General features: G+C 35.4%; 1 protein-coding gene across 6 annotated transcripts in view; it reads right to left on the reverse strand.

The window, feature by feature from the left end:
• The window catches only part of EVI5 (ecotropic viral integration site 5), a 203,528-nt gene that overhangs the window by 142,456 nt on the left and 36,668 nt on the right, over positions 1–24,404 (reverse strand). For 5 of the 6 annotated variants that reach the window (XM_075999853.1, XM_012790919.2, XM_012790918.2 and 2 more), the window contains exons 3-9: positions 14,947–15,136; positions 14,086–14,310; positions 13,184–13,258; positions 10,293–10,418; positions 8,628–8,771; positions 7,022–7,111; positions 6,768–6,865 (exon numbers count right to left, since the gene is read on the reverse strand). In XM_075999853.1, the coding sequence (XP_075855968.1) occupies positions 6,768–6,865; positions 7,022–7,111; positions 8,628–8,771; positions 10,293–10,418; positions 13,184–13,258; positions 14,086–14,310; positions 14,947–15,136 (948 nt within the window). The remainder of the gene's footprint in view (positions 1–6,767; positions 6,866–7,021; positions 7,112–8,627; positions 8,772–10,292; positions 10,419–13,183; positions 13,259–14,085; positions 14,311–14,946; positions 15,137–24,404) is intronic. The other variant, XM_075999852.1, reaches the window with a different exon arrangement.

Genomic DNA, 24,404 nt, shown 5'->3' on the forward strand with positions numbered 1-24,404 from the left:
ACTATAAATAGAAAGAAATTAATTGGCCAACTAATATATATAGAAAAAATTAGCCGGGCATGGTGGCGCATGCCTGTAGTCCCAGCTACTCGGGAGGCTGAGGCAGGAGGATTGCTTGAGCCCAGGAGTTTGAGGTTGCTGTGCGCTAGGCTGACACCATGGCACTCACTCTAGCGTGGGCAACAAAGTGAGACTCTGTCTCAAAAAAAAAAAAAAAAAAAAGTCTCCAAACAATAAATGCTGGCGTGGATGTGGAGAGAGAGGAACACTCCTACACTGCTGGTGGGACTGCAAACTAGTTCAACCTCTGTGGAAAGCAATATGGAGATACCTTAAAGCGATACAAGTGAATCTACCATTTGATCCAGCAATCCCATTGCTGGGCATCTACCCAAAAGATCCAATGACACTCTACAAAAAAGACACCTGCACTCGAATGTTTATAGCAGCACAGTTCATAATTGCAAGGCTGTGGAAACAGCCCAAGTGCCCATCAATCCAAGAATGGATTAATAAAATGTGGTATATGTATACCATGGAGTACTATTCAGCTCTAAGAAACAACGGTGATATAGCACATCTTATATTTTCCTGGTTAGAGCTGGAACCCATACTACTAAGTGAAGTTTCCCAAGAATGGAAAAACAAGCACTACATATACTCACCAGCAAATTGGTATTAACAGAGCAGCACCTAAGTGGTCACATAGGTACTACAGTAATAGGATATTGGGCAGGTGGAAGGGGGGAGGGGGGCGGGTATATACATATATAATGAATGAGATGTGTACCATCTGGGGGATGGTCATGCTGGAGACTCAGACTTGTGGGTGGAGGGGGGGAATGGGCATTTATTGAAACCTTAAAATCTGTACCCCCATAATATGCCAAAATAAAAAAAAAATTTTAATTTAATTTTCCCCTAAAAAAAAAAAAAGTGGTCAAAAGACACGAACAGAAGCTTTTCAAAAGAAGATAGATTAACGGCCAACAAACATGTGAAAAAATACTCAGCATCTCTAATCATCAGGAAATGCAAACGAAATGAGGTATCACCTAACTGCATTGAGAATGGTTCTTATCAAAAAACCCCAAAACAACAGATGCTGGCATGGATGTGGAGAGAAGCAACACTTACACACTGTTGGTGGGACTGCAAAGTAGTTCAAGGTCTATGGAAAGTAGTATGGAGATACCTCAAAGAATGAAAAGCAGGACTACCATCTGATCCAGCAATCCCACTACTAGGTATTAAATATTTACCAAAGGAAAAAAGACATTTTATAAAAAAGATACTTGTACTCCAATGTTTACAGCAGCACAATCCACAATTGCAAAGATGTGGAAACAACCCAAGTGCCCATCAATACATGAGTGGATTAATGTGGTGTGTATGCCATGGAGTACTACTCAGCCATAAAAAATGGTGATCTAGTATCTTTTGTAACAACCTGGATGGAACTGGAGACCATTCTTCTAAGTGAAACATGGCAAAATTGAAAAGACAAATACCACATGTACTCAATACTAAATTGAAACTAATTGATCAACACTTATGGGCACATATAGAAGTAAAACTCAACAGTAATCAAGTAGGTGGGGGGAGGAGTTGATGGGTAAATTCACACCTAACAAGTACAATGCACACTGTCTGGGTGAAGGGCACACTTATAACTTTGACTCGAACTATACAAAAGCAAACTATGTAACCAAAATGTGTGTAACCCTGTAATATGCTGAAATTAAAAAATAAATAAATAAATTAGTATCACTTCAGCAAAAATTTGTAACGTTGAACATGATTTACCCTACAACCTAGTAATCCCTCTCCTAAGCATATATCATAGAAAATTTCTGGTGCAAAGATTAATAGTGTTTAAATAGCATAATAGCAAACAAACAGATAAATCTGTGATATCTACAATGGCCATCAGGATGATAGACAGTTTGTGGCAGATTCACTTAATGGAATATCATACAGCAGTGAAAAATAATGAACTAGAGCAAACACACACACAAAAACTAATGAACTGTACCATCATAATGTTAATCAATAAACACAAGTCACAGATGGCACGTAATTTCATAATGCCCCCAAGTAAGCATAAAATATTTATATATATGTAGTGTGACTATTTTAAAAAGGTAAGATAATAAATGGTGAATTCAAAATTCAGGTTAGTGATCACTCTTGCAGAGGGGCACTTAGGCCATGTGATGGGTTCATGACAATTTGTTTTACTTATATGCTTCATAATTTAAAAACAAATTTTTACCAAATATCATATGACAAAAGCTAAAAAAATAAAGAGGAGGTAATCACCCATATCCAAAGTTAAATGTATCAAGTATGATTAGGAATAAAACTGGTAATTTGCAACTGGGAAATAATTACTTTTAACATCTCTTGTGTAGACTATCTCAATAGCTTACTAACTTCTCTCCCTGAATCTATTCTAGCTCTACCTCCTCCACTAATCTCCAAAGAGCAGTCAGTGTGGTTTCTTAAAACATAATTCCTCTGTACTTACTAAAAGTGCCAAAGTCTATTCCAAGGACTATACTCCTCACCCCCATTTCCTCTCCAATCCATCTCCTAACTCTTTCCTCCTGGCCTACTCTGCTCCAGCCACCCTGGCCACAATGACATTTGTCAGATATACCAAGCACATTTCTGCCTCCAAGCCCTTGCACTGCTTGCCCTCTACGTCTAGAGAGCTCTTCGAGTTATCTGCATGACTTGCCTCTTTCTTCTATCAAGTACTCTCTTAAATGTCACCTTATATGAAAGGCCTTTGCCCATTACCCTATTTTAAAAAGAATATCACCCACTTATGTCTTCTCATATTGTCTTTCTTCACAGCACTTATCATTACCTGACATATAATTCTGTTTAATTTCTGCCTCACCACATAGGCAGCTACAAAAATGTCAGCACATACTGGGTATTCAAGAAATATATCCTGAATAAATGAATAAAAAGGATTATTTCAAAAGAAGTAGTTTTAGTGGGAGAGTAAGGACAGATACCAGATTACAAAGAGTAAGAAATGACTGAGAAATTGCTACGAAATCATGTTTATGTTCTAACTCTGTCCACAGAAAGATCCTAAAAGTAAGGATACCTGCATAATAACGAGTACCCCTCACACTCAGATTTTAATCTCTAAAAATTACTTCTCACTAAAAGACCAAATCTGGGGCAGAAAATACATATAATAGGGCTGGAACATCTTTTGTACCTGAAAATAAGGGAGTACTTAGGGACTACTTTAGTCATGTTAAAAGGATACAGGAACCATCTTAAAAGGGCTCCTGTCAGCCAAAATTGAGACTATTTGAATAACAAAAGTGACTATATTAAAACATACTGTTAGACAATGCTGTTATTAAAAGAAATAAATAATAAAGCATACTGAATATAAGTCCATGAGTCCTTAATAATTGCCCTCACTTAAAAAAAAAACAGAATAATTTAAAAGAACCAAAATTATTCCCACTAACTCCTTTCTCTGGAAATTGGTAATTGAGGGGAAATAATGAAGCATTTATATGTGTTTCCAGTAGGGTAAAGGTAGCTGTAGTCAATGAAGAAAATGAAGTTAATGAAGAAAGCCAAATAATAAATTTAAGAAGAATCATGATTTTGTTATCCTAAATGAAATAATTTAAACATGAAAAGTATCACTAATGATACTTTCGAGCAGAGTTGGCCAAGAAATGAAAGGTCATGATGAACTAGATGTTCTCATGGTGCCAAAGTAGCAAGTTATAGAGTATTCATAGTTGCCAAGAGGGAAAACATAACTTTATAATAAAAAAACTGACGGTCATTATTTTAATCATCAATCAGTGATCTCTAATAACTGTGAGACACATAGACATCATGCATCATTAATGGTGACTATGAAGTGCATGACATCACCTCTTAATTATTCTCATCAAAAATATTTGTTCTTGGCCGGGCGCTGTGGCTCACGCCTGTAATCCTAGCTCTTGGGAGGCCGAGGCGGGCGGATTGCTCAAGGTCAGGAGTTCAAAACCAGCCTGAGCAAGAGCGAGACCCCGTCTCTACTATAAATAGAAAGAAATTAATTGGCCAACTGATATATACATAAAAAATTAGCCGGGCATGGTGGCGCATGCCTGTAGTCCCAGCTACTTGGGAGGCTGAGGCAGAAGGATCACTCAAGCCCAGGAGTTTGAGGTTGCTGTGAGCTAGGCTGATGCCACGGCACTCACTCTAGCCTGGACAACAAAGCGAGACTCTGTCTCAAAAAAAAAAAAAAAAAAAATATTTGTTCTTAATCTAATTAAGTCTTCACATTTAGTTTCCGGTTTACAGAAAACACAAGAGATAAAAAAATTAAATGAGATCACAAGGAAATAATGAGATAAATTCTTAAGATTGGATATTCTCTGTACAATTGACTTGGTCTCTTCAACAAGTCAATATATTAAAAAGATGATCTGCAGTGGGCAGTTTTGATCTAAATTAAAAGAAATCTAAGGGCTGGGCATGGTGGCTCACACCTACAATCCTAGCACTTTGGAAGGTCAAAGTGGGAGGATCACCTGACCTCAGAAGTTTGAGGTTGCAGTGAGCTATGATCATGCCATTATCATCCTCATGTTTGGGCAAGAAAGTGAGAAAAGACTATCTCAAAAAAAAAAAAAAAAAAAAAACTAAACTAAGAAATAGAACTGAATACAATGCAATCAATGGCAAAAGACATTTTTTGGACAACTTGGGAAATCTGAACATAGACTGGGTATTAAGCAATATTATAAAGTTATTTAATATTATTATGTGGTAAAAAGCAATGCTGTAGAGGAGGCAAATGCCTTTATAGATATGAATACTTAAGTATTAAAGAATGAAATGTAACAATCTCTATAATTTACTTTGAAATACTATGAAAGAAAATAAAGTACATACAGCAAAATATTAACTATAAATCTAAATACTATAATACACATATGGATATTTATTATCTTTTTTTCTGTATGCTTGAAAATTTTCCCAATTGAAAAAAAAGCACATGAAAGATGATCTGTAGCTAACAAGTAAAAACTATTCTTCCTTTCACGGTTAAGTTTCATAAAAGGAGAATGGAATGTCATGTTGAAGAGGGTTCTGTTTTTGTTGCTTCTAAGTCAGAACCCAAAATTACCTTCTTAGGCTGGGTGCAGTAATCCTAGCACTCTGGGAGGCCGAGGTGGGAGGATTCCTTGTGCTCAGGAGTTCAAAATTAGCCTGAGCAAGAGCGAGACCCAGTCTCTACTAAAATAGAAAAATTAGCCAGATGTGGTGGTATGCCCCTGTAGTCCCAGCTACTCTGGAGACTGAGGCAGGAGGATCACTTGAGCCCAACTTGAGCCCAAGAGTTTGAGTTTGCTGTGAGCTAGGCTGACGCCATGGCACTCTACTCAGGGCAACAGAGTGAGAGACACAGTCTCAAAAAAAAAAAAAAAAATTTACCTTCTTAGATTGGAGAACATGAAACAACAGAAAGAGAGGGGCTGAAGATAAAGGATAGAAAGATAATTAATGGAGTAAGAACCTGGAAGAGATGGGAATGAATAACATTTCGTATTCTGAATTAGCCTTACAAATGAATAAAATACTGTACTCTGAAAGAGGAAGAAAAGGAATATGGCTAAGGCTATAAGGTAGAACACAGCAAGTTTAGGAATTGGAACTTTCTGGAGTAGGAACATCCATGGAAGTAGTATGTTACACATATTAATGTAATTTCGTGTTGTAGCAGAAAAGATCTTGGTAACTTATAGCATATAACATTGTTACCCTTTAAAGCATTTTATGCCATAGAAACTAGTGCCAGAAATGCTATGACCTCAGACTTTGAACTATTTAAGTACTCAAAGCTAGAAGAATAGCTATCATTTTAATTAATACACTTATTCGATTTCAAAAATAAAACCAATGAGCCAAGACTGCTTTTCTTGAACTTTTATAAAATACATACCAAGAAAAGCTTCATTAAAATGTAACACACAATAAATAAAATGTTAAGCTTTTAATCCATACCTCATGTCTACTTTGCTGGTTATGCTAATCTTGAACTTAAGTGACACTCTGGGGTCAGCTAAGAGGAAAATAATGTCAATGAATAAAAGTGATTTTTTTTTTTTTGGAGACAGAGTCTCACTCTGTTGTCCAGGCTAGAGTGAGTGCCGTGGCGTCAGCCTTGCTCACAGCAACCTCAAACTCCTGGGCTCAGGCGATCCTCCTGCCTCAGCCTCCCAAGTAGCTGGGACTACAGGCATGTGCCACCATGCCCGGCTAATTTTTTCTATATATATTAGTTGGCCAATTAATTTCTTTCTATTGATAGTAGAGACGGGGTCTCGCTCTTGCTCAGGCTGGTTTCGAACTCCTGACCTTGAGCAATCTGCCCACCTCGGCCTCCCAGAGTGCTAGGATTACAGGCGTGAGCCACCGCGCCCAGCCTAAAAGTGATTTTTAAAATAATAACACACTCACATATATACCTATACTGGGCAATGTGAAAAGGGAAATGGGAATTTTAAAGGTAGTAAACACTAGTCCAATGCACTGCTATTAAAAGTAGTATATTCCAACATTAGCTTTATTGAAACCATTACCACCAAATAAAATAATGCAGTTCTATAACCTAATGAGGAAAAATGTACTTATCACTAGAATGTTTTGCCACTTCCATGGAATTTCCTATGTACTTCAACAAACCTCTACAACTAAAAACAAAACTATAAAATACTTACTTTTTCATTTTTTTTGAGTTGTATTTGACTTGGTAAGCTGCTTGGATTAATTTGTCTGGACCTCCATCAAACTGATGTGGAATGACCTTCTGAAAGTGCTAAGAAAACAATAAAAGAAAAACATAAGAATGACTTCATTTCTGCTGTAGCATATGGCCTAAGAAAAAAAAAAAAAAAAAGAATGACTTCATGCTGTTCATTATTAACTAATTAGTAAAGTCTAAAGACATTCAAGAAATGATAAACTGACTTACCTGTAACATCCCTTCCATGTCAAGTTGCATTAGTTCTGCCTGATTCATTTGAAGAAGCGCTAATCCTACTCGAAACACTATTTCTAAACCCTAAGGAAACAAAGTAAATAAGGTCAAATTTGTCTTACTCTTCCATCAACAAAAACTAATCATTCAAAATAATACTAAGGTAAATATTTAGAGATCTAAACTAGGAGCTGGCAAACATTTTCTGTAAAACCAAACAGCAGTATTTAGGTTTGGTGGGCCATTATGGTCTCTGTCACAATTACTCAACTCTGTCACTGTGGCCCCAAAGCAGATCTAGACAACATAAAAACAAATGGGAAGGGGTGTGTTCCAAGAAAACTTTATTTATAAAAACAGGTGGAAGGACAGATTTGGCAGGCAAACCAGGGCAGATTGGTACATGAATCACAGTTTTCCAAGTCTCATCTAAACTAATTTAGATAGGTAATACGAGTTCATCTTCCCAAGATGTAATTATAGCAACAATTAACACTGGGTTCAGAAAATAGAAGACAAAGGATCACTATTGCATGTCACTGACAGTCAAAAGGACAACAACCTGCAATATGTTCACAGAACAGAAGAAACTTCATTAACTTAATTATACTAATTATTATTTCGTACTCTTTGGATAACAGATGCATTGCAACAATGTTAACTATAAGGCAAATTTTACCTCTCACTAACTGATAAAGAGGTTTTTCTTTTTTTCAAGAGACAGTCTCACTCTGTTGCCCAGGACAGAAGACAGTGGTGTGATCACAGCTCACTGCTCTCAAATCTCACGCTTCAGACTCCCAAATGGCTGGAACCACTATGCCCAGTTAATTCTTCTTTTTATTTTAAAGAGATGGGGTCTCACTATGTTGCCCAGGCTATTCTCAAACTCCTGGCCTCAAGCAATCCTCCCACCTCAGTCTCCCACTTTGGCCTCCCAAAGTGCTGGGATTACATGTGTGAGCTACAATACCTGGTCTGATAAAGAGGTATGATTAAGAGTGTGGGCTCCAGAATTTAAATGTTTACATTTCAATCCTAGTTACTAAACCACTTACGTGCTGTGTGTCCACAGATAAGCTACTAACCTTTCTTTAAGTCTCAGCTTCCTCTTCTATCACCTAACAAATGGGGATAATAAGAGTACCTACCTGATAGGGTTACTATAAGGTTTAAATGAAATGATCCATGTAAGCAGTTTAACATGGGACACATAGGTCTCCCATATTGCTCTCCACACTGCCCTGCTCTAATAAACTCAATGACACCTTTGCCCACTTCTTGCTCTTAGTCTGCCCATTAGCTCTGAAGTCCCCAAGCCCTGGGCTGTGGCCTGTTAGGAACAGAGCCCCTAAGCTCCACCCCCTTCCCACTGGTCCATGGAAAAACTTAGGAACCAGGGGGCCGCACATCAGGTGGTGAGTGGCAGGCGAGCGGGAGAATCTTCATCTGTATTTACAGCCACTCTGCTCCCCATCACTTGAATCACCGCCTGAGCTCCTCCACCTACCCAACCCCCACCCTGCACCATCCATGGAAAAATTGTCTTCCATGAAACCAATCCCTGGTGCCAAAAAGGTTGAGGACACTGCTAGCTTACCTCCGACATAAAGATATCAAATATCCTTGTTGCAATTGGAAGTGGAAAAGTTGTAAGAAAGATAGTCAGAAACCAGGATGATGCATACATTGAGGTATGAAAACTCTGAGATTGAAAATGTACAAAAAGCTCTGGAAGATGCTCCTAAAGAGAAGAAAATTTGTTAAAATGTAGCAAAATTGAGTATTTTAAATCATATCATTGTACACATACTAGATTGGCCTATACCAAACATAAAGACAAGATTAAGCTCATATGGAAAAGCTAAGATGTAGAAATTGACACATTCAAGACAGTGGCTACTATGCAGGAAGGGAAGAAGGGGGAAAGAACATACATGGAGTGGGAACTTTTGGCATATTTAAAACATTTAATTTATTAATAAAAAGAAACAAAACTTTCATATTGGTTTAATCTTATTGGTGGGTACATAGATGCCTGATATTTTCTATACTTTTCTATCAACTATAATATTTCAAACAAAACTTTTAAAAATAAAAGAAACGCTATGCTAAAATACTTTCAGGCACTATCTGCCATTAATCACCTATTCTTGCCTTCCCAAGGAATACGAAAAACCCAAAATATAGATGCTTTAGCAAATGTAGTAATTCAAACATAAATGATACATTAACTGAAAATATAACATCAAGAGAGTTTAAGGTTGGTAATAACAATCTTACTATTTCAGAAAAAAATTTAAGAACCATCTCAAGATCTATTTTGGCTTTTCCTTTAAAATATAAAATAAAATCACTATGTACCCTATAAATATCTATGATTATTATGTCAATTTAAAAAAATAAAATAAATAAAAATAAAGATAAAATGTAAAAACATTTTACATAGTCCCCTCCTCGGACCACATATATTAATAGAAAAGAAAGAGGATTTTATGATTCTTGTGAGTAAGGCTGCCAGGGACAAGGACACTTATAAAAATGGTTCTCATTCCAACTGAATCATTTCTTAAATTCTGCTCATTTAATTGAAATTTAAATAAATGAAAATATTTATACCATTATATAATACAACAATATATTAAACTTATTTATATATATAAACTATAAAAAGTAAGTCCAGAAAGGTAAAATATTTCAAAGGTATTTTTCACTTGATTTTGATTCCACTCCTTCTCTCTCCACCCTCATGCAATCACCAGACAATTTGAGTCTTAAATTAGCAACACAAAGTGAAGAAAACATAAAAAGAAAAGAAAGATTATAGGCTAGCCAGAAAGTGAGATAAAAATGGAGGGCAGGTGAGAGGACCAAATAAAACTGAAAAGACTGTTTCAAAGTATTAATAAATGTACTGGCATCAGTGCCATATCATAAAGCTCCTGTAAGAGAGCTTAGACTACATAATAATAGCATGTAAGAGAACATAAGGAAACTCATGTACTTAGATAATGGGTTTATAATACATTTGGCACAAATGCTTATAGTTTGAATATGAAAACTGCAGTCAAGCTCCTAAAGACAGTGCCTAATTTGGAAGTAGGTCTAACTGTGTTAACCAACCAAAAAATGATCATGTGATTAAAACACTGATTTCTTCAATTGCTTTAATGCTTTCAACATGATATTTGCTTAGTTATCACTCAGAACAAGATGACAAAAAATATGAAGGCAATATGCCTTTTTATCCACACTGCACTTTTACCTGTATCATGCATTCAAACTGATACATACAAAGGCCCAATTCTGCCATGCTTGGTTTAAAAAGTTCACGAAGTCTATAATCTTGCATTAATTTAACAAATACACAGAAAGCTTCTTCTTCTGGCATCTACAGTAGAAGAAAAAAACAACATAGGTTAATGTTCTGTGATACACGAATAAATCAAATTATATTTGAAAGAAGTACCCATTCAACCATAAACACTGTTTTGAGTGACAATATGGTACGATATTAAGAGCAATGGACTGTCAGGATGTTCTAGTCTCCTATCACCAAGAATGAGAAGTTAGACATATGTTACAACCTCTGAGATGAACTGCCTCAATTTGCCTAATTTATTAATTCAACCAACAAATACTGACCCATAGCCAGATACTTTTCTCTCCCTAGGTATATACTGGTGAACAAAGTAAACACAATCTCTACTCTCAAGGAGCTGTAACTTTCTAGTGGGGGGATACAGACAATACATGGAATGAATCAACTAATATATATATGTCAGATGGTCATGAGTGCTCTAGAAATAAAATGAAGTAAGGTAATAGGGAATGCTGGGGAGATACATTGTTATTTATGTAGGTCAGGGAAGGTCCCCTGATAAGGTAACATTTGAGCAGAATCCTGAAGAAAGTAAAGGAGCATCTGAGGAAAGAACAGTTTTGAAGAATACAAAGGTCCTAAGATGGAATCACGTTTGGCATGCTCAAGGAACAGCACACAGGAACTACTAAATTAGAAGTAATGTTATGAATGAAGGTTAGGCTACAGAGAAGAAATAACAGGGAACCAAAATACATAGGGCTTTAGAGGTCACTGTAAGGATTTTGACTTTTAACTTAAGTGAAATGGAAAGCTTTCCAAGCTTTGATATGATATGGCATAAGCTTTCCAAGCTGTGATATGATATGGCATAAGTGTTAAAATAACTTGTAAAGTATGTGTTTATATTATCTGAAGTTGGAGTTTAAAGGTACCAATTTCACATTTTATGTGTAAATGACTAGGAAATTATAGCAAATAAGATAATGAATATGAAAGCTCCATAAAGAGCTACAAAGATACTCAGAATTTTTAGGGAAATAATATCCAAATTGTTAAGCCATTTTTCTCAAAATAATAAAATTTGCTAATTCTCATTCACTCACATTGTAACAGTGTGTTTCAAAAGAGAACACTCCAAAGAATCTCCAGGCATACTTCTCACTTAAGAATGTTACTAATAACAATACATTTTTACTGACCTTGACACAGTCATGGACAGGAGCCAAGAGTTTCAGGGCAAAACCTACATTTCTTCCTTCCTCCCAAAATACATAGCCACAGTTTTGCCTTGGAGATCATCCCTATTAATCCTATCAAGCCCTACAGCCTCACTGATTTATGCCACTCACTACAAGAAGCCCAGAGATCCCAAAACTCTCATCCTATTGTTCTATTGTTCCCCTAATCCGACCCCATTGCCAATCTTCCCTAAATCTTTCCACAGCACTTTCTGGAACCCATATCCTTGCATCAACAAGATATTCTACCTATATCCTCAATCTCTTTCCCAAATGTTCCTAAATCTGGCTCTCTCCTAAGAATATTTCAACACTGACACCTGGGTCTCCCCACAGAGTGGTTGTTTGCTCTCCCAAAGCACTGGAAGAAAGAGGCCAGGGGCTGTTAGTAAGACATATGTCCTTAGGCAGTTTCATCACTGTGCAAATACCATAGAGTGTATTACCCAGACCTAGATGGTGTAGCCCACTATATACACCTCAGCTATATGGTATAGCCTATTGCTCCTAGGCTACAGACCTATACAGCATGTTACTGTACTGAATACTGTAGGCAACTGTAACATAATGACAACTATTTGTGTATTTAAACATATCTAAACAAAGAAAAGGTAAAAATATCGTATTATATAATCTAATGGGCCCACTGTTAACATATATGGTCCATTGTTGAGCAAAATGTCATTATGCAGTACATGATCATAATTTTCCCTTTTTGTCTCACAAGAATTTCTTCTCTTCTGGACATATCAAAACAAGTTTCATTCCCTCTCCCCTTTTTAATAGCATTGATATAGGAACTGGGGGAAGGCTTCTTTTTAAATGGTTACATTTAATAAGTTGGGGTAATCTGACAAGCCCTTAGCTCCACAATAAATAAAATTCCTGTATACATTTCCAAAGATGTACAACATAAATAAGATTTTTATACCAATACTTTAATCACATATATTCTCCTTGGCTGAGAAAAGATTACTACTCATTAAATGTTGACAAATAAGATTTAGAAATACAGATTTAGTTACAGGCTTCCATAGACTATTATGGTACAAATCAAGAAGCTGAAATTTAATTTGGTGGCAAGATATTACTGTATGTTGTTACTGCAATACTTTTAATCTTTTTTTTTTTTTTCTTTAAGAGAAGGTCTCACTCTGTTGCCCAGGTTAGAGTGCAGTGGCGTCATCACAGCTCACTGTAACATCAAACTCCTGGGCTCAAGCAATCCTCCTGCCTCAGCCTCCCATGTAGTTGGGTCTACAAGTTTGTACCACCATGCCCAGCAAATTTTTCTATTTTTTATACAGATAGGGTCTCACTATGTTGCTGAGGCTAATCTCAAACTCCTAGTCTCAAGCAATCCTCCTAACTCAGCCTCCTAAAGTGCTAGGAGTATAGTTGTAAGCCATCGTGCCCAGCCCACACTTTCAAACTTTTAAAGGGCAAACTAAATATTCCTATTCAAATTATGCCTGGGGAAAAATACTCAATCTCCACTTATACTCAATAAAAACAAAGATGATTTTTAAATCTTTAATTTTTAAAATTTTAATAAAGAACTTAATTGAATATTTAATACTTGCACTAACTTACCTGCATAAGCAACAATCCAACTATAAAAGCACTTCCTTGACAGTAACCGACCTCACGATCCACTAAAGAATATGCCTAAAAAGTAAAAATTGTTGTTCAAAATACTTCAACACGGTAAATTATACCTTCCTTCTCCATAGGCCTAAAATTGATGAGACAGGTAGATTAAAAGACCATTTATTTTTTAGAAAAGTTCTTGCTTGCTTGTTACAGACATCATCTTATAAATATTTAAAGATAAATGTTTTATTACATAAAATTTTCTTCTGAAAATTTCCAATTAGAAATTGGCGGCTCCTAAGGACAAAAAAATTGAGGCATTTGTACTTAGGAAGATAGTAGGGCTTAAAAATCAAGTAAAATTTATAACTAATAGAGATAAAACTAGAGTAGAGTTAAGGCAAGGATTGGCAAAACTGAAATGACTAAACAAGAAATGAGTATTTCACAGAGGTAGCTGGAAGAAAAGAAACTATGGGAAGAAAAAATTACAATGGTACACCTTTCAAGGATTAATCACTGTTAACAACACTGGCCATAGCAAGCAGAAAAATTTGCTGAGTGTATGAATGCAGCCATGATACAGAAACCCACATCCGAGGTTTTGAACCTCACAGATGGCAAATTATCCATTTCATAGACAATCTCTCTATGGTATATGATTTATCGGTTATTTCATTTCTATCAACTAATGCTGAATAACGTGATACATTTTCTAATAAGTTCCCCAAACTACACAGTAATGTAGCATCAGAATTAAGGCAAAAATTATGCTAAAACCAATTTTATTGCCAAATCAACTGATTATTGTGATAGGAGTTCATGCTTTATTGTGAAAAATGTATAATTTCAACCTCCTGAGAATTCATTTTGTTTCAGAAAAATGAATAAATAAAACTTACCTTCATTACATTAAATAAAACTTCCTGTCCAAGGCTATCTTTTTCCTTAAAAAAATTGTGTTCAGGATAAGTTCTAGCAATGTCCCTTCGGATCAATTTTTCACAAGGTGAGGTCATTTTCAGGAGTTCTGAATACTGATCCTTAATTGGCATACTTTGTGCACTGCATAAAAGTTGCCAAACTATTGCTCTAAAGTGGTGGGGTATCCCTTTACGAACAAGCTCCTAAAAATAAAAATAAAATAAAATTTTAAAAATGAATTATTAAAGTCTCCTATCTTACAAGCCAAAGAAGATCTATTGGGGATCAGAAGGAAGTGAAAGACTTTATCAAATTTATAATTCATGAAGCTAGTTTTAAAAGATCAGGGAGGCATTTAACCAAGGCTAAGATTTGGCCCTTGGGTGCATCTTGTACTGACTGGGGATTTACAATGCCATAGATAAATTCTGTTATTTTACTGAGTGTGGCCACCAGAGGTATTAGACTTGAAAACCTGCAGGGAGTTATGAATGATAAAATAACTATTATGTTTCAAAGGCCTACTGAAGGCAAAAAGTAAAATACCGATAATTCAAGAATGTAGGATGTCATAACTTCATTTCTGAATCTACAGAATGAGAGAATTTAACTTCTAAAATAATGTTCAGCTATATATTTCTATATTATCGCAATCTCTATAACAACTGATAACACAAATCAAAACTTTTGTGGACACAAATAAATGAAAACATATAAAGCAGACCTCTTTATTATATAGTCTGGAAATTACCAGAATTTGGGTTTTTCAAATCCTCTATTAATCCATACCCGATGCCTTTTGAGATAAAAGGAAGAACTTCAATAAAGAACACAAATACCTTAACTTGCTTTTCCTTCTTTTTGCGTACATCTTCCCATTCGTTAACAATTCTTCCCCAAAGAATCCAGGAATCCTCCTCAAGGTGGCTGAGGTTGCTAGAGGCTGATGAACTTGATACAAGAGAGGAGCCACTGTTTCTTCTTGACCCATTTACAGATCTTAAAGACTTACTATCCGTCTCTAACAATCTAAAACACAATTAGAAACTGCTCAAGATCTCATTTCACAGTGACACTAGATAAGGTAGTGATTATACTTAGAGCTTTACTACTGCAATTTAGCCATTATTTTAAAATATAGTTTTAATAACATACATAATTTCAATAATATTGACTTGGCATCAATAAAATAACTGCTGCATCTTTCCACCTATGCATAGCATTCAAGATAGCAAATTATGCTAAATATTTTGGTGCTACTAACCCCATTATAATTTCCTTTAATCGCCATTAAAAAATTCAAATTAGGGAAAATCTGATGAGAAAAGTGGTTGAGCAAGCTCCAGGGAAAAAAGAATCTATACTTGAAAGAGGTACAACAAATTTTCATGTTTACTACATGTCCATTGCTTAAAAGTAAGGCAGAGCCACAGAAATTAACCAAATCCCTTCTCTTTTTTCATTTTGCTTTATGAATACATAATTAATTTGTCCAAACAAAAAGTATTTTATTTGGCCCATGCAGTATTTGTATTAAAAACTGAGCTATGTTTGAAGTGCAGTGGTGTTTACGACTAATTGATCACAACCAATTACAGGCTCCTTTGTTCCTTATTTACTCCCACAGCTTCACTTAACTAGTTTCTAAAAGAAAAAAATAACTAAAATTGAGCTATGTTAATGAGGCATGGTGACACATGCCTGTAGTCCCAGCTACTCCAGAGGCTGAGGCAGGAGGATCAGCTGAACCCAGGAGTTTGAGGTTGCAGTGAGCTATGATCATGCCAGTCAATACACTCTAGCCCAGGCAACAGAGTGAAACCCTCTCAAAAAAAAAAAAAACTGAGCTATTACTAATATTAAAATTGGAAGATTTCATGTATTTGCTTATATATTAATACATACTTTATTTATAATTCTATATTTACTTGAAAAATAAAAAAACATGGCAAAAGTAGGCCCATATTCCTGCATAATAAGAATAGAGTATAACTGAGAAGGAGCTGCTGCTTTTAGATGAGGAAGGACTTTAATCTACTCAATCTCCATAATCCCTACTGTCTCCCCAAAACTCAGACCAACTAACAGTTGCTATTTATCACTGGACTTGCACTGTTAACTTGGGACTTCTTCACTCTTAAGATCATGTGGAATTTTGAGTTGCCACCCTGTTTTAGGCCTCTTCCTTATCTGTAAAAAGATGAGTTAAGATAATTTCAAAGATCCAATCCATGACGCATTATGATATTAAATCCTTTATTTCTTTCATATATGCATAGGCTATAAAAATAGGTTGGAAAGTGTGCCTCTATCACTAAAAAGATGTAGATTATATGTCATTCAAATAATAAGCATCTTAAATGATCCATTTGTATAGTATTTAACATAGCTACTACTAACTTCCAATAACTCCTTCAGAAAAAGTCATCTACTTTAGGGTACAAATGTTCTCAATATAAATTTATGAAATATAAAAACTGAGACAGAAAAGAAGCATATGGGTCAAATGCTATGGCGCAGATTATAGAACCACCCTTTCAGAGCCAGATTTATACCCTTCTCATCTTTATACCCCTTAGGATGTTTGGCTCAGTGCAAAGTACATTAACTATTTCTTGAACAGAAATAAAATCATTAAGTCCAATATTTTTAAAAGCCTTCCAAATTCCATGTAATATTCAATAACACAATAGCATAAACTGAACAAACAAATTCTATTCCTATTTAGGGAAAATTCAATATATTTTCATGGTATAATATTTAAATAAAATTTCCCAAATATTGCTAGAAACAAAAAATTTATCAGCCAAATTAAGCACATCTGCTATAATTTTTATTTTAAAAAAGAATTAATGATGTTTTACTTTAAATATTACTTATATATTATCTCAGTATGTCCATAATATATCATATGGAAAAATTAGTTTATCTGTAATTTTCTATAAGATTCTAAATGGAATAGAGAAACAAACTTTACTGAAATAACCTAAACCTAAATTCTTCTCTTCACTTACTAAGTGCTTGCTACATGCTATACAATTCAACTGCATCACTACCATCAACAGAGAGACATGTAGTTCAAAGAAAGTGATATTTCCCAAGTTAAACCTAAGTGTGAGGTATAATGGAAGTATAGACAAAGAACCTAAACAGAGGCTTTTTACAGAGTCAGAAAGATGTGAGATAGCTGAGTCGCAACTTTTAGGATAAATGAGAATGCCAAGTGAATTTATGGCATTAGTGGGTTAGAGAAAGTTAAGCAGTTCACATCACAGAACCCTGAAATAGCGTATCCAATTATACAAACCTGTGAGAAACACAAAATATTTCAAGACATCACATTATTTAAAGATACCATCCCTGCCTTATATCACATCATATATAAAAATGACTCTAGGTCAGGTGCAGTGGCTCACGCCTGTAATCCTAGCATTCTGGGAGGTTGAGGTGGGAGGATTCTTGAGCTCAGGAGTTCAAAACCAGCCTGAACAAGAGTAAGATCCTGTCTCTACAAAAAATACAAAATTAGCCAGGCATGGTGGCCCGCACCTGTAGTCCCAGCTACTCTGGAGGCTGAGGCAGGAGAATCGCTTGAGCCCAGGAGTTTGAGGTTGCAGTGAGCTATAATGATGCCACTTCACTCTAGCCCAGGCAACAAGAGCAAGACCTTGTCTCTAATCAATCGATACATAAATATACAAACAACTCGATTTAAAAATAGATAAAAGATCTGAATAGACATTTCTCCTAAGAAGATATACAATGAACAAAAAGCACTTGAGAACATGTTCAACATCACTAATCATCACAGAAATGCAAATCAAAGCCACAAAGAGACACCACTTCACAACCACTAAGATGGCTACAATCAAGAAGTCAAGTGTTTTTGAGAATACAGAGACAATGCTCTTACACTGCTGGTGGGAATGTAAAATGGTGCAACCTCTTCAGAAAACAGCCTGGCAGTTTCTCACATGGTTAAATACAGAATATGACCCAGCAATTCCATTCCTAGGTATACATCCAAGAAAAATGAAAATTTATGTCCACCAAAAAGTTATATACAAATGTTCACAGCAGCATGATTCATGATAGCCAAAAAATGGAATAATTCAAATGCCCACCAACTGATGAATGGATAATAAACTTATGGTATATCCATATAATGAAATATTATACAGCTATGAAGGAATAAAGTTCTGATACATGCTACAATATGGATAAACCTTGAAAACATTAGGCTAAGTTAAAGAAGCCAGTCCAAAGGGACATATATTCTATGATTACATTTCTATGAAATATCTAAAATACAGAAAGTAGATTAGTTTCTGCATTTTAGATACAAGGGTGAGGATAGCCACGGCTTGATGGGAAGTGGCTGCTAACAGGTATACAATTTCCTTTCGGGGTGATAAAAATGTTCTAAAATTGACTGTATGACAATTACATAGTTCTGTGAATACACTGAAACCTGAAGTGTACACTTTAAATGGGTGAACTGTGTGGTATATGAATATCTCAATAAAGTTGCTATATAAAAAAGAAAAGGCAAAATGTATCTATAGTTATAAAAACCAGAAGAGAAGTTTTGGCAGGTGGGGCTACTAGACAAGACAAAAGAATTTTCTGGGATAACAGGAATTTTCTAAGATGATAGAAATTTTTTAAATCTTAATAGGCACGTGGGTTATACAAAGGTATATACATTTGTCAAAAGTCTAACTATACACTTAAGAACTACACACTTTTCTGACTGAAAATTATTCATCAATTTTATAAAGATTTATAAAAAATTTCTGTTTAATGGCAGTAGGAATAGCGAGAATAAGATAAGGTCTTTTAATATCATAAGCCCTTCATAACTTTTAAAAACCATGACTATTACTTTGTAAAAGGTTATTTTTGACATATTTCATAAAGAAAGGAAGATATAAACATTATTTTGTTTTTCCCTTTTCTTGGTCATTTCAGTAAATTTTAGAATTCTCTAGAGAAAAGCTTTAGAATGTTTACAATGAATAAGTCCTGAAAGAATCAAAACATTTTGCAGAAGAAATAATACTTAAATTGATACTATCAAATCTCTCCTCAGTGAACTATTTAGTCATGACATGCAGGAAAATAATTTACATATTCTTTAAGAATATATGTGGACCTTTATAGAATACATAGTTAGAATCAAGTATTTTTATTCCCTATTGCTAAATGCGGTGACAAAACAACTCAAGAAGGCTTCTAAACAGGTTTCCACATAGTTTCAGTATAATCAAAATATTCTGCCATGGCAGTGGAGAGGTACTCAGACTGAAAAGTCAACAATTTCCAAAGACTGGAGCCTGGCAACTGGAAACATAGTAATACAATATTCCTCATAGGTCTGTGGGCTATTGAAAAGTCCATCCAAAACTTATTCACTTATTTTCCTCCCAAATCACACAGGCTCACTGCCTTACATGGACTTATTGCAAAAAGGGGAAATTACCCACGCCACCTCCCCACCCAGTCATAATTTCCTTCTGACTAATAAAAGAAATTCATCAGATTAAGGAACAAGAATTCCTGCAGGAATACTGTACCTTGTAACCAAAGGCATTCCCCATAGGTTTATGTGGCCTCCTAGCCATTTCTTATCTGCCATTGCTATACAATAATTCACATGTAGTTTTAGAATCACAGTGGTTCATGGCTGCAATCGTAGCACTTTGGGAAGCCAAGGAGGGAGGACTTCTTGAAGCCAGGACTTTGAGACCAGCCTGAGCAAGAGCAAGACCCTATCTCTACAAAAAATCGAAAAATTAGCCAGGTGTGGTGGCATGTGCCCCTAGACCCAGTTACACAAGAGGCTAAGGCAAGAGGATCGCTTGAGCCCAGGAGTTTGAGGTTGCAGTGAGCTATGATGATGCCACTACATTCTAGCCCAGATGACAGAGGGAGACTATGTCTCAAAAAATAATAATTCACAGGCTCAGCTTTATTCTTCTCCCAGAATGCTGCCAAACTAAGACATCAGAGGTTGTACTTCTATTAACTGGGGAATACACTATCCTCAGTCTCCTAAATGGGCAACTCTTAAGTTTCTCTTAAAGTTGCTCCAGGTCTAATAGAAGCCTTTCGGAATGTGCTACAGTCTCACAAGAGCTGAGATGGGGTGCTGAAGCCAAGTCATCAGTTGTACTTTAAATAATATCAAAGATGAAGAAAGTCTAGAATTGGTTGCTTCCAGAAGCTTTCCCAGAAGCATTTCCAGTTCCCTAATGGGTAGGACTTACAAATGAGTTGACAACAAGAAAATATTCCAACATGGAGAGCAGTCCGGGTCTTATCTTTGACAGATGATCTTCACTTTATCTTTGCTTCTAAGAAACAAACCTTCTCCCCTTTATTCCTTAGCTAGGGACTACCTAGCTAAGGAAAATGGCAGAGTACATGCTTCATGATGGACATATGAGAACAAAGAGTAGTTTATGTATGGTAGCATGCATGTGACAAACATCAAAGAAAAGGCCTCTCTGTCTACAATACTACTACTAAAAAAATACAAAGGAGGAGAGGAAAAAGACTGAGTTCTCTTTTGGGTATTTGGAGTTTGAAGAACTTAGGGAACATAAGTAGATAATAAGCACAGCAACTGAAAGACAAGTTTGAAGGTCATAAGGGAGATGAAGACTACAAACAGAAATCTGGAAAGTATTTGCAAACAGCTGATATTAAACTTTTTGAGATACCATAACTAAGAGAACAGGATACAAAAGCAACTGGTCAACATGCAAGTTGGGAATTTGTAAACTCTTAAGATAATTTATAAGGAGGTAAGGAAAGATCTAAGGAAGCTAAGGAAGAAAAAACTGCTAATACGAGAAAAACAGCTGGAAAGCTAAATACACCAGCATTTAGAAGCAGAAAGCCTTATTACAGAGGGAGCCGCTTTTTAAACATGTATGAACAAGATTCAAAAATCTCTTGTAATATTATGCCAAACAAACAGGATATGAATGTGCTGGGAGAAAGACAGCACCTTGCCAACCAAAAGAAAGGAAAATGAGTAACAACAAACGTGTTTTAACAAAATACCTTAGACTAGGTAATTTATAAACAACGGAAATTTATTGCTCACAGTTCTGGAGGCTAGGAAGTCTAAGATAAAAGGCATCTTCGGATTTGGTGTCTGGTGAGGGCCTGTTCCTCACAGTGGATGCTTTCTGTGTGTCTTCACATCGTGGAAAGGGCAAAAGGTCTCCCTCAAGTCTCCTTTATAAAGGCACTAATTTCATTCATGAGGGTGAAGCCCCCAAAGGTCCCACCTCTTAATATCTTCACATCTCAGATTAGATTTCAACACATGAATTTTGGAGGGAAACAAATATTCAGACCATAACAAAACCATATGCTGGCATCAGAGAGGAGTCACACCCTTTCCTATCAACAACATCAAGCACAAATTCGTATCTCAGAGCAACAGAAAAACTATAAAAAGGGAGAAAATAAAGAGAATACACAGGATACAGTACCAGTCTGATGTTAGGGGGAAAAAGAGAGAAAACACAAGGAATTGGCACAGAAAACAACTCAGAGACAACACAGAAGAGAGGTACCTAATGACAGGGATCTCCCCAATTTTGAAAAACAGAGTTTTCTTTTGCTTTGTTTAAGATGAAGGCTTGGAGAAGGCCTATAGACTTATCCCAATGTTCTGATAAGAAACTAACAAGTTTAGAGATTACTTTATATAGACATTCCAAACAAGCCTAGCAGACGTAACTTCTTAGACTTCTTAATTTTATTTCATTTTTTTGAGACAGGGTCTTGCTCTGTCGCTCAGGCTGGAGTGCAGCAGCGTCGAATGCTCGGGCTCAAGCAATCCTACCACCTCAGCTTCCTGAGGAAATGGGACTATAGGTGCACACCACTATGCCCAGCTAATTTTTAAAAAATTTTTTGTAGAGACAAGGTCTCACTATTGCCCAGGCTGGTCTCAAACTCCTGGCTTCAAGTGATCCTCCCACCTTGGCTTCCCAAAGTGCTAGGACTAAAGGCATGAGCCACTACACCCAGCCTGACATCTTAATTTTTTTAAAAGAGACTGTCTGAAGCTAGTTGACACAGAAAGGGTAGTATAAGAAGTTCTTTTAATTATGCTACCAAATTCTTTAGGAAATCAGACAACTTATAAAAAATTAAAAATAATCCTCAATGAAAAAAAACGAATAAAGAGTTCAAGCAAGGACCTAAGAGCCTTTCCTATGATTAAAAATACATGACTTTTTAATATAGAAACTTGAAAATCTCTTTTTTGCTTGGGAGTTTTTCACTTCCTTAGTGTTGCTGGATGTTTTATGGAGAGTTTCCTTAGGAAAACTAAGTTGACGCTGTGGTGGTAAAATTATAAATGTAAGATCAACATTAGATCATCTAGATCAGCCTGTCTAACAGAAATATAAAGCAATCCACCTATGTAATTTTAAATATTCTAATAGCCATATTTAAACATTTTTTAAATAGGTGAAATTGATTTTAAGATTTTTATCAAATACAGTTAAAATGTCTTTTTAACATGTAATCAAAAATTTTTTAATTAATGAGATGTACTTTTTTTCCAAATCAAGTATTCAAAATCTGGTGTATATTTTACTCGTACAGCATATCTCAAGTCACCCAGCCAGATTTCATATGCTCGTATCCCACACATGGCTAGTGGCTACCACATCAGAAAATGCAGATCTAGAGGCTGGTAAAATGCAAAGATATATAAATCAACATTTCAAAGATTTCTGTTTACTATATTTTTTTAAAATCATAAAATATATTTACTAGTTTAAAAGAACAATTTCCATTTCTTCATTATCATATCTCAGCCCCAAAAATATGCTAAAAAGCAAAAAATGATTTCAAGTAACAGAATATAAAAGGAAACAAATATGGCTCCAATGCCAAACTTTTAAGCCATGCAAATAATGCTTGCTCAAAATTTAAATCACCAACTTTTCCCTCCTTAATTAAAATTCACTGCTATTACATTTGAACTTACCTCCACATATTCGTCTCTCACAAAGGCTTTGTATTTTTAAAATGAAAAAGAAAAGCATATCTAACACACGAGGGATAAACTGTCCTAGTTCAACTTTAAAGCTATCAATTATTAACTTTCATCAAACAGATCTCTGATATTGCATTAAACCATTTCTTCACATCTTTCTGGGATTGCCACATGCTTTTATTTTTTAAAAGTAACAGCTATCATAAAACTATGAAAAAAAGAGTTTCTTTATAGAATTTGGTATTTTTATATTTCTTAAATTTCGATTTTCTAACATATTGCTGTTTTTATACTTTGTGAATCAAAGAGAGTTAACACAACCAGAGTCTCATCTACATTTGGGGAAGTTAACACAACCAGAGACTCACCTACATTTGGGGACGGGAAGAATAAATCCTAAAAGAAAGCATCTACTTACTCTGTTACACTACAAGTAATAGTTGCTTCTTATAATTTTTACTTTAGATATGTAATTTACACATCTACATTACAAACCATAGAAATAGAGATTTTAAATTATTATTGTTATAATTTTTTTCCAGACTTGCTATGTTGGTGAGATGGTAGGGCAGAAAAGGAGGAAGAAAGCTAGATCTTAGTTAGTGTTTGTCATTTTATTTTATTTTTATTGAAGTCAGAAAGATGTGTTTTTCCACCAGGATTGTTCTCCTAAGGCAAAACAAGATGTCATTACATTCACCCATTCTCTATACATAAATCCTTCCCATGGATTCTGGATTTTAAAGATTAAATATATATATATATATATGCACATGCCTCAAAATTTAAATACAAAAAAGTTCAAATTTTTTAGTCCTCCCCACACAAGAACAAAGGGTGACTTAACCTTCTGCTCCCTTTATTTCTTCAGATCCTAGTCAAAATCTCTTTTATGAACATCTTTAAACAAATCTAGTTATTATCTAATTGTTAACATATATGTCAAGCACATTAGGTATTCTGGGGTAAATTGTGACTTACTTGGGAATAAGTATATCATTACCGGCCACCTCATCTACAACAATTTTTAATGTAGTGTTTTATATATTTTGGTTGTACAGTAATTGTTAATCACAACCATAAAAAAAAAAATCAACCTTGGTCACTTAGAAACTCAGTACCAAAACTTATCCTTACTGTAAACTATTTGATCCATGTATGAACCAATTCAAAACTTACAAACTCTTTATACCCTTTAACATGATCTAAGTACTTAAGTGCTTTACTTGCTAGTCCTGCCCCAACTTTATATCCCCCCGATTT

The sequence above is a fragment of the Microcebus murinus genome, chromosome 2 (assembly GCF_040939455.1).
Source record: "Microcebus murinus isolate Inina chromosome 2, M.murinus_Inina_mat1.0, whole genome shotgun sequence".
NCBI classification, from domain to species: domain Eukaryota; kingdom Metazoa; phylum Chordata; class Mammalia; order Primates; family Cheirogaleidae; genus Microcebus; species Microcebus murinus.